At 36.9% G+C, this 12,150-nt stretch overlaps 1 protein-coding gene across 5 annotated transcripts in view; it reads right to left on the bottom strand.

Moving 5' to 3' along the window:
- The window catches only part of ZMYM4 (zinc finger MYM-type containing 4), a 175,316-nt gene that overhangs the window by 14,381 nt on the left and 148,785 nt on the right, over positions 1-12,150 (bottom strand). For all 5 annotated transcript variants that reach the window (XM_079917194.1, XM_079917190.1, XM_079917191.1 and 2 more), the window contains 4 exons: positions 5,846-6,014; positions 5,570-5,665; positions 3,202-3,353; positions 301-412 (listed from right to left, as the gene is read on the bottom strand). In XM_079917194.1, the coding sequence (XP_079773320.1) occupies positions 301-412; positions 3,202-3,353; positions 5,570-5,665; positions 5,846-6,014 (529 nt within the window). The remainder of the gene's footprint in view (positions 1-300; positions 413-3,201; positions 3,354-5,569; positions 5,666-5,845; positions 6,015-12,150) is intronic.

Raw genomic sequence — 12,150 nt, 5'->3', positions numbered from 1 at the left:
TGCCAGCTACTGATACCATGTACAACTTTACCAAAACTACCAGATCAAAAATGGTTTCTAAAAAGTAAATGTAACCTTCAGTTGTTTTTTATATTCAATAGTTAGTATCTATTCATGTACTGTATGGAAGGTATAGTTTTACTAAAATAATTGATAATAAACCAAAGACTTTCTCCTCAAAAGTCCAAATATGTTATAAATCAAGACAAATATAAAATGAACAATTTATAAAAAGAGAATCACAAAACAAGCAATTTAAGAAGGCATATCATGAAAAGAATCAAAATATAATCATCCTACCATTAGGAAGTATTGTAGGTTCCCATATTTTCAAGAGTTTGGTAAGTTCAATCATAAATCTGGAATAGGGCTCAGTAAAAATGTTATCTATTCTACCATTTTCAAACAGGTACTACAAGAGAAAAAAATGGAAACATATATGTTGATACAAAAAAACCCACAAGTTTTTAAAAAGAATATTTTTAGGAATATAGTTTACCCTTAGTTTTTATCCTTACAATACTGTGAACCATTTTAAGGATACAGTTAAAACACCAGAATTTAAGCTAAAGATCCTTTTCACATGAATTAACATTATCTTGAGCACTGAGCTTGTATGGTAAAGTTTTCTATTTCCTTTTAAAAACATGAATGGTATAAAATAATTATAATAAGTACCCTTTAGTTAGTTAATAAAACTGATATACTAAAAATTGGTCCTAATTCAAATTTCTCAAATCATTTTTCTAATTCTCAGTGTCTGAGGTGCGCTCTTAGCAGTTTTTGTTTGTTTTTTAGCCTAGTTATAAGATGACTTCCTGCAAATAATATAGTTATCTAGTGTCAGATAACCTGAGGCTATCCAAAATTTAAAACTATTTATTTGGAGGCTTCTAACCACAGCTCTCAACTCTCTGCCTCACAAGCCAGCCTTCAAAAAGTTCAAGTCTAATTATATGACTTAAAAGTATGCTAATTATAACCATCAAGAATCATATCACAGGGCCTTCCCTGGTGGCACAGTGGTTAAGAATCCACCTGCCAATGCAGGGGACATGGATTCAAGCTGTGGTCCAGGAAGATCCCACATGCCGCGAAGCAACTAAGCCCGTGTGCCGCAACTACTGAGCCTGTGAGTCACAACTACTGAGTCCATGTGCCTAAAGCCTGTGCTCTGCAACGAGAAGCCACCACAATGAGAAACCCGCGCATCGCAATGAAGACTAGCCCCCACTCGCCACAACTAGAGAAAGCCCGTGCACAGCAACAAAAAAAAAGACCCAATGCAGCCCCCCCAAAAAAAATCACATCACAGAATGGGAAACACGCAACAGTTTGAGTAAATTACTGTTAAATATTTTGACGGTGCAGGTCAGGTCAGAGTCAAGCACTTCAGAGAAATACAATGAACAGAACAAGAGAATAACACAAAGTAGCATAATTATATGCTAAAAATCTTTCAGTGTTCTTTTTTGTTGTTGTTGTTGATACGCGGCCTCTCACTGTTGTGGCCTCTCCCGTTGCGGAGCACAGGCTCCGGACGCGCAGGCTCAGCAGCCATGGTTCATGGGCCCAGCTGCTCCGCGGCATGTGGGATCTTCCCGGACCGGGGCATGAACCTGTGTCCCCTACATCAGCAGGCGGACTCTCAACCACTGCGCCACCAGGGAAGCCCCTAGTGTTTTTAAGATCTGGTATTTTAAACTTATTTATCTATGGCTATCTTGGTTTCCTGCTTTTTAATCTATGTATGACTTGCAGTAAATTTTTATTTCCACTTAAATTTATTCCGGCTAATAAAAATTACACACCATTTCAACGTGCATTTTTATAGGCCTCTTCAAAGGCAATTTATGATTGTATCGCCAGATTACAGTTTTGTTGTTGAAAAGTATTCTTCATTTTCTTTATTTTAATAAAGTTATTTTCACAACTTAAAAATATTATATCCTCATTATGGAAAGAGTTTAAAATACAGAAAAGGTGGAAGAAAGATATACTCAAACTCACTACACAAAGGCAACTACTGGTAACAGTCAGGAGTTATTTCAATCTTAAAAAACATTTCCTTTATGAATACACAGAATTGAGTTTTGTACCTTTACTCAAATATGAGTACCTATAAAATACATGGGTTTAAAAAAAAATCACTTCCCCCTTAGATCAGAAACAAGATAAAAATGCCACTTCTACTGAACATTGTACAGGAAATCCTAGCCAGAGTAATCAGGTGAGAAAGAGAAATAAAAAGTATTGAAATAGGAAAGGAAGAAGTAAAACCATCTCTATATGCAGTGACATGAACCTATATATAGAAAATTCTAAAGTGTCTACAAAAAAACTAGTTATTAGAGCTAGTGAATGAACTTGGTAAAGCTGCAGAGTATAAGCAACACAAAATCAGTTGTAATAAACAATCCAAAGAGAAAATTAAGAAAATTCCATTTACAATAGCATCAGATAGAATAAAATACTTAAGAATAAATTTAACAAAAGAGGTATGCGATTTACACGCTTAAAGCTACATAAAACTGCTGAAATTAAAGAACACCTAGGAAAAACATCTTGTACTCATGGATCTAAAGACAAAATTGTTAAAACAGCAATATTCCCCAAAGCAATCTACAGATTCAATACAATCCTATCAAAATCCCAACGGTTTAGTTTTTGAAGAAATGGAAAAGTTGATCCTAAAATTGATATGAAATTGCAAGGAACCTCGAATAGCCAAAAGAATCTTGAGGAATCACACTTCCCAATTTCAAAACTTACTACAAACCTACAGTAATCAAAATAGTGAGTACTACCATAAGAATAGCCATAAACCAATGTATTAAAAACTGAGAGTCCAAAATAAACACATGCATATTTAGTCAAACGATTTTTGACAAGGATGTCTCCTGTCACCTATGTCAAATCACCTATGTCACTTCTTTTGTGAACTGCTATTTATGCCTTTTTTGTGCATTTATCAATAAAATGCACCAACCTCAATTCCTCTTATTCTAACAGTCTCAGTTTAACTTATAAAAGGCTTATATGACCAAGACTTTTAAATCAGGGTCAGTAGTTCATTAAGGAGAGAGTATACGAGCAATACCAAACAAACAATATACACTATAAGTTTTCAGCTTAATTCACAAGTTCTATCAGAATTATTAAAAATGCAATAGATTTTGTAACAATTATTGAATTTCGTACCTGCTGAATTCCAAGGCACAAGTATAAGATACTGTCTGGATCATACTTTTCACCATTTGGTCTCCGCACTTCTTGAATAAACTGGCATAAGCCTAAACTCAACTCAGCAAAAGTGCAGGACAGAATATCTTCCTTCAGCTTGATAGAGCGGACTGTGGAAAGGTAGAAAACATCTGAAATACTAACTTACAGAAAAATAATAACATTACTCAACTCACTGAATAAACACTGACTACACTGCCCCAGGTATTGTGGTGTACACTGGTGAATACATGGATTAAAGACAGATCCTGATCTCAAGGCTTTTTTAGGTAAAGAAATAAAGACAATGAAGCACATATGACGTAACAGGGTGCTATGACAGGGGTTTTATCTAAATAAAATTCTATGAAAAAAAATAAGGGCCATCTAACAGACAGGGAAGGGTCATGTTAGATTCTGGGAGATGTGAAAGGTGGAGAAGAATTAAACAAGTGGAGGAAGAATTCCAATTTGAGGATATAAAAAGATTTCCCGAAGTATACTCCACAAAATACTAATCATGTGAGAGCTCAAGAAAACTGGGTTTCTAAGATCTGATAAATTTGGAAAACAGCAGTATGTTATACCTGCCTCTAAAGAATTCACAATGTTTTTTTAACATATTAAAGGCTCTGGAGATTTCTGCAAAAAAAAATGCTGTTTAACTTTCTTTAAAGTCATATTTATTTGAATAAGGAACACTTTAAGTAACATATAACTTCATGCCTTTGAAAATGTCAGAAAATATAGTATGTGCTCAACCACAAAAGTGAAAAGGTTCAGGGGACTCAGGTGAACAGCGGAAAAGAAAAGAGGGCAGATGCGGGCAGATTATGGTAAGCCTCATATATTACATTAAGAGTTTGAAGACAACTAAGAACTGAATTAGTTTTAGGCAGGAGAGTTATCTAATTTGACTTGTAGAGATCTTACTGCAACAGACTGGTCCACACTGTGGGATGAGTTGAAACACTCTTTCTAGTTACTGCTTTTCTGCATTTAGAAAACACTGCATGTTTCCAAAGATACACTTGAGCTCCCCTGAGTTGGTTTTGCAAATTGAAATAGGTGATTCATGAGGGCAAGGACCATGTCTGATCTTTTCACCTGAGTGCCTACAACCATGCCTGATACATGACAGGTATATTCAGTAAGTATTTTTTTTGGATGAATGAGTAGCGGAAATGAGTAGGCATCCCCTGTGGCTACTGCATTTAGGCTTGGTGGTCTAATACAATATTACTTCTCCATTTTCACTACCCCTCCTTTTTTCTTTCTTTTTAAATTTTTATTTTTTTAAATTGAAGTACAGTTGACTTACATATCCACCGTTTCATTTGTTTATTTTTTGGCCACGCTCTGAGGCATGCAGGATCTTAGTTCCCCAATAGGGGACTGAACCTGTGCCCCCTGCTTTGGGAGAACAGAGTCTTAACTACTGGACCACCAGGGAAGTCCCTACCCTTCCTTCTTTCTTAAAAATGTTGTGCCTCAAACTGGAAGGTGAAAGGCCTAGTAAACTCCCATAACAGGAGTATATTTATATCACTTTGGAGCAGAGAGATTATACTTGATCTGTGGGAACTCAATGAGTCAGTCACAGACCACAGCAGCAACTAACTGCTCCAATAATGAGGGTAGACTGAGGCAAAGCCAAGAGTGCATGCAATCACCCAGGTATTAGAGAGAAGGTATAGTTGGAAAGGGACAAAAAAATCTAGTTACAAGGACATATTCATTCCTGCCCCATCTCATCCCACAAAGATTGTATAAGTATCTTATATAAAACACAGATAATAAAAAAGCAAAATACAAACTGAAAACAAAGTTTAGAATAGAACGATCGGGGAAAAAAGAAAGCTAATGATTAGGGTTCTAAATTTATACAGTGTTGCTCTATTTGAACTGTTTATTGGGCTCCAAAGTTTTTGGCACCAAAAATGAAACCTGCAATCATGGTCAATCATATACAACTCCTTGATAGGAAAAATTCCTACAGTAACAGCAAGGCTTTTCCAGGTATTCTTCTTAACAACAACAACAACAAAAAGTGTTACACTGGGTTCCACACTGATTATTCTACAAATATAGGGCTCAAGAAGACAGATTTGAGTTACTTGCATAGTGTTAGAAAAAGAAACAGAATTCCTTATATTTGCACAAGAAACTCATGATCAGAAGATACAACCTTACCTTTATAACAAGCTCTTTAAAATTGGGAGTGGATATTAATTTCTCTTTTTAAACATAAACTTCAAATTTTAAATAATTTTAAATATTCCATTTACAAATTTAAAATCAACAATGATATTACAAGCAATTCAGATCACAAGGAGAGAAATTTTACCTCTACAGCCTGGCTCTGAAGATTCTTGAGAGAGTGCATGGTCTTGAGCACTTCCTAAAGGGTCAGAACACGGGCTAGATGAGGCATGTTCAACTCCTGACAAAGAAAGAAAAATTAATGAGAATAAATAAAGATGGGGAAAAAAATTAAGTAAAGCCAAAATCAAAGTTTTATGGGATTTCTGACCTACTATTTATCCCTTTTGAGTAGATTTATGACTTAATCTGTATTCCTCCCACCCCCAAATCAAGACACAAATTCATGCCGTGTATTTACCACTTTTCAGATCCCCCTGCTCTTCCTTGGCATTTTTCCACTGAACCCAGTTCTTCCAGGCATTTACCCCATACATGTATTTCAGTGTCATCCCAGACACTGAGCACCCTTGAAAGGCTCCTTGAATAAGACTCCTGGGCTCCACAGACACTACAGACTTCTTCCGTCCCTGTAAGAATTCCAAAAATTTACAGAATATAAAATTTAGTTTCAGAGCTTTAAGAATTGGGATTCTCAAAGACAGAATGGGCATAAATTTACAGAAAATGCAATTTAGTATTAGATCCCAAAGATTCAGAGCTCTTAGAGCTAGAAAGAGCTTAGTCATCTAATCCAATCCATATGAGAAAAGAAAAAAAGAGAAAATTGAAGTGTAGAAGGTAATATTTTAATAATCACTAACATTTGGGTATTTACTATGTTCCGGATGCTGGACCCACCCAATGAGGTATGAATAGCAGTTATTACCACTCAGGTCTATTTAATGGAACATACGAATAGATGGCTCTAAAAGAAGCCTCAACAAATTCTCTAACTACAATGGAATTCAGCTAGAAATCAGTAATGAAACAGTGTTAGAAAAATCCTGAAAACTCAGAAATTAAACAACACATGTTAAGAAACCACAAATGCGATTAGAGAATATTTTGAACTTAAGTAAAAATGAAAACAAAACGTATCAAACTTTATGTAATAGTGCTAAAGCAGTGCTTATAAGGGCATTTACAGTATTAAAATGCTTCTATGAGAAGTGAAAGAAGTCTAAAATCAATAATCTAGCCTCTGTGTTAAGAAACTAGAAAAAAGACTTCAGTAAAACCCAAAGTAAGGAAATAATAAAAAATAGAGCAAAAATCAATAAAAAGAAAAGATAAAGGAAAAATCAATAAAATGAAGAGCTGGTACTTTTAGAAGGTTAAAAAAACATGATAAATCTCTAGCTAGAATGATCAGGGATAAAAGAAAAAAGACATAAATTATCAACACCTGACCCCACACATATAAAAAGAATAATAAAACTGTGAACGTCATCATGACAATAAACTAGACAGCTTAGATAAACTGAACAAATCTCTTGAAAGACACAAACTAACAAAGCTTGCTCTAGAAGAAATAGATAACCTAAGTAGCTAGAGAAATTCAATTCATAGTTTAAAACCTTCCCATAAAAAAAAATCCAGACCCAGATGGCTTCACTGTTGAAGTCTACCCAAGAATTAAGTAATTATATAAACTGTATTTCAGAAAATAGAAGAGGAGGAACACTAACTCACTTATATTACTATTATCCTGACAGCAAGGCCAAATAAAGTCATCACAAGAAAACAGATCAATAGCTCTTTTAAACTGAGACACTTAAAACCTTAACAAATATTAGCAAACTGAATCCAGCAACGTAAAGAAGAATGAAAACATCAAAAGAAAGTAGTGCTCATCCCATAAATGCAAGGTTAGTTTATAATTTAAAAAATTAATGTATTTCACCACTTTAAAAGACTCAGAAAAGAAAAAACAGATGATCATCTCAAGAGATCACCTGACAAAGTTCAAAACACAATCAAAAACACTCTGAGCAATTAGAAATAGAAAGGAACTTCCTGAACTTGATAGAGGTCATCTATGAGAAACATATAGGTAACATCATATTCAATATTGTAAGGCTGAACACTTCCCTAAAATTGGGAAGAGGCATGAAGGTCTGCACTCATTACTTATATTAAACATTGTACTAAAGATCCTTGTTAATGCAATAAATCAAAAAAAGAAAGAAAATGCACTAAGATTGTAAAGGAAAAAGTGAAACTGCCTTTATTTACAGATAATATGATTGTGTAGGTAGAAAATCCTAAGGATTTCAGTTGAGCAAAATCACCGTATATAAAATCAATATTCAAAACCATCTCTATTTCTATGTCAATGAAGAACACTAGAAAAGGAAATTTAAAAATAATGCTATTCACAACAGGATCAAAAATATATTAAAATACTTATTAGATAAATTTGGTAAAGTATAAGACTTGTAAAATGAAAAATACAAAACACTGTTGGGAGATAATCTGAATAAAGGTGAAAGATACCATCTTTATGGACTGGATGGCTCAAAGTTGCTAGGATGTCAATTCTCTGCAAATTGATCCATGGATTAAGAACAGCCCCAATCAAAATTTCAGCAGACTTTTTTGTAGAAATTGACAAGCTGATTCTAAAATGTATATGGAAATTCAAATAAATCCTTTGAAAAAGATGAACAAAGATGGAAGACCTACACTCCTATTTCAAGACTCACTGTAAAGCTACATTAATCAAGTCAGTTGGTACTGGTATAAAAATAGACATGTATATCAATGGAACAGAATAGTTTCAGAAACAGACCAAGACATATATGGTCAGTTGACTTTAACAAAAGTGCCAATGTAACTGAAGGGGAAAAGACAGCGTTTACAAAAGTGGTACTAGAACAACTGTATATCCATACACACAAAAAAATGAAATGTGATGCCTTAACTTATACATAAAAATTATCTCAAAATGGATCACAGAAAACATAAAAGAAAATTATAAAACTAGGAGAAAATGTAAGAGAAAATCTTAATTACCATAGTTAAGTTAAGCAAAGATTTTTAGATGGGATAATAAAAAGCACAAATTAGAATAAAAACTGATAAAGTAGACTTCTCAAAAGTAAAAAGTTCTGTCCTAGTGTGGGTGACCAAGATGGCAGAATAGGAAGACCCTGAGCTCCCCACCTCCCATGGGCACACCAAAATTATTACTATGTACAGAGCAACCTTCCATAAAAATGACCTGAAGACTAGCAGAAAAGATCTTTTACAGCTAAAGATATAAAGAAGGAACTACAAGATGGGTAGAAAGGGGCAGAGACACGGTATAATCAAGACCCACACCACCAGGTTAGGTGACACACAAATGGGAAGATAATCACAATTGGAGATGTTCTCCCCAAGAAGTGAGAGGTCTGAGCCCCATATAGGGCTCCCCAGTCTGGGGCTCCTGCACTGGGAAGATAAACCTCCAGAACACTTGGTTTTGAAGGCCAGCGGGGCTTGTTTTCAGGAGAGCCAGAGGGCTGCAGGAAACAAGAGACTCCCACTCTCAAAGGGTACACACAAAATCTCACATGATCTGAGACCCAGGGCAAAAGCAGTAATTTGAAAGGAGACTGGGTCAGACCCACTTGATTTCAGAGAGCCTCCCAGAGAGTCAAGAGGAAACTGGGACTCACCCTGGGGACACAGATGCTGGCGGAAGCCATTTTGGGGAGCTCACTCTACAACGAGAACACTGCTGCTAGCAAGCACCATTTTGGACTCCTCCCACTAAGTTAAATGAGAACTGGAGCCAGCCTGCCCACCAGCCAGTTGCCAACAATCCTGGGACGCTTGAGGCCAAGAAGCTAGCCAGGTGGGGACACAGCCCCAAACACCAGCAAGTTTGCTGCCTTAGGCTCCCATGAGCCCTCAGCCACTCTGAACAAGGCTCTGCCCACCAGTGGATAGGCACTAGTCCCAGGACCTCCTGGGCCCTGGCCTTGCCCACCAGCAGGCTGACACCAACTCTAGGATCACCAGGGCCCCACAGCCAGAGATCCTCAGGAGCAGGCTCTTCCCACCAGTGGACCAACACTAGCCCCAGGATACCGTGGGACCTAGACCAATACATCCACAAGCCAATACCAGCTTCAGGAACCAGGCCCCCCAGCCAGAGACCCTGGGACCCAGCTCTGTGCACCAATGGAACAGAACTAGTCCCAGGATACAGCCTCACCCACCACTGGTTGGAACCAGCCCTGGGATCCCATGAGCCCTGGCCCTGCCCACTAGAGAGCAGACACTAGCCCCTGGGTATACCGCAGCCCTGTAGCCACCTGTGTCAGGACCCAGCCTGTAACCCAGTGGGTCAAAACCAGGCCGAGAACACCCACCCTCCACCCAGTCCCACCCACCAGCAGGACAGCATTAGCCTGGGAACTCCTCAGGGCTCTGCTGCCTCATGACGTGGCCCTGCCCACCAGTGGGCCAGCACCAGGACCAGAACGCCCCAGGCTGCAGCCAACCACACCAGAGTCGGAGGCCTCTGCATTAGGCAGGGTCTGGCAACCAACCGGTCTTGGACTTTCTGGTCCCAGCACGCCCACAGTAGTCAGCCATGCTGACCATGCTTATCAGAACGCCCACAGTAGTCAGCTTGTCATAAGGGCCCATGCAGTGCATATACAGGGCACCCCTAGAGCATACAGCTCTGGTGCCTAGAAGGGAGTCTGCTGCTCAGCCCCGTAGAATGTCTCTTACATAAGGTCACTTATCCAAGATTGGTAAACGGAACCAACCTATGAAATACATAGAAGTAAAAACAAAGAACTAGGCAAAATAAGGCAACAGAGGAATATGTTCCAAAGGAAGCATTCTACCCAATAAGACTGCAAGGTAATGACTGTAAAGATGCTCAAAGCACTCAGGAGAAGAATGAACACAGTGAGAGGTTAGAAGTTTCTAACAAAGAGTTAGAAAATATAATGAACAAGCAAGCAGAGCCAAAAAATACAATAATTGAAATAAAAGGAATTAACAGTAGGTTAGCTGATACAGAGGAACAGATCAGCAAACTGGAAGACACTGTAGTGAAAATCACTCAAACTAAAGAGAAAAAAGAAAAAGAATTTTAAAAAGTGAGGACAGTTCAAGAGAACTCTGAGACAACTTTAAGTGTACCAACATTTGCATTGTAGAGGTCCTGGAAGAAGAGAGCACGGAAGGAGCAGAGGATGTATTTGAAGACATAATAGCTGAAAACGACCCTAATCTGGGAAAGGAACCAAACATCCAAGTCCCAGAAGTACAGAAAGTCCCAAACAGACTCAATCCAAAGATTTCCACTCAAAGACACATTATAATTAAAATAGCAAACATTAAGGATAAAGAGAGAATTTAAAAGCATCAAAGGAAAAGCAACTAGTTACGTTAAAGGAAAATCCCATAAGGCTATCAGATGACTTTTCAGCAGAAATTCTGCAGGCCAGAAGGGACTGGCACCATGTATGTAAAGTGATGAAAGGGAAAAAACCTACAACGAAGAATACTATACCCAGCAAGCCTTTCATTCAGATTTGATAGAGAGATTAAGAGTTTTTTACAGACAAGCAAAGCTAAAATAATTCAGTACAACAAAACCAGCTTTATAAGAAATGTTAAAGGGAATTCTCTAAGCAGAAAAGAAAAAGTAACAACTAGAAAAATGAAAATTAAAAAAGGAAAAATTTCACTGGTAAAGACAAACATACAGTAAAGATAGTAGATCAGTACTATCTACTAGAAAGATTAAGACAAAAGTAGTAAAATTATCTATATCCATAATAAGTAGTAATGAATACACAAACCAAAAAACGTAAAATATGATGTCAGAAACATTAAATGTGGGGAGGGTAAAAATTCAGGGTTGGTAAAATGTATTCAAAATTAAGAGATCAGCACTTAAAATAATCATGTATAAACATAAATAGACTGGTATACATAAACCTCATGGTAACAACAAACCAAAAATCAGTAATAGATACACACACAAAAAAGAGAAAGGAACCCCAAAATAACACTAAAGATAGTCATCAAATCACAGGGGATGAGAGCAAAACAATGAGGAACAAAAAAGAGCTACAAAAACAACCACAAAGCAATTAACAAAATTACAATAAGTACATACCTATCAATAATTACTTTACATGTAAATGGACTAAATGCTCCAATAAAAAAACATAGGGTAGCTAAATGGATACAAAAACAAGACCCACAGTGCTGCCTAAAAGAGACTCACATCAAATCTAAAGGCACACAAAGACTGAATGTGAGAGGATAGGAAAGGTGCACCTAAATACATAAAGCAAACATTGACAGATATAAAGGGAGAAATGGACAGTTACACAACAAGAGTAGGGGACTTTAAAACCTCGCTTACATCAATGGACAGAGATAAATAAGGAAAATAAGTAAGGAATCACTGGCCATAAATGACACATTACAAGAAATGGATTTAATAGCTATATACAGAATAAACACACACACACACATATGTTTGTGTGTATATATATACATATATATATATGTAATATTTCACCCAAAAGTAGAACACACATTCTTTTCAAGTTCACATGGAACATTCTCTAGATCACTTGCTAGGCCACAAAACAAGTCTCAGTAAATTTAAGAGAAAAGTAAAATCATATCAAGCATCTTTTCCAACCACAATGCTATGAGACTAGAAACCAAATACACAAAAGAACTGTAAAAAACACA

This window comes from Stenella coeruleoalba, assembly GCF_951394435.1.
Source record: "Stenella coeruleoalba genome assembly, chromosome: 1".
In the NCBI taxonomy this organism is placed as follows: domain Eukaryota; kingdom Metazoa; phylum Chordata; class Mammalia; order Artiodactyla; family Delphinidae; genus Stenella; species Stenella coeruleoalba.
Note: the sequence above shows the minus strand (reverse complement) of the source record. Positions and strands in the feature narration are given on the sequence as shown.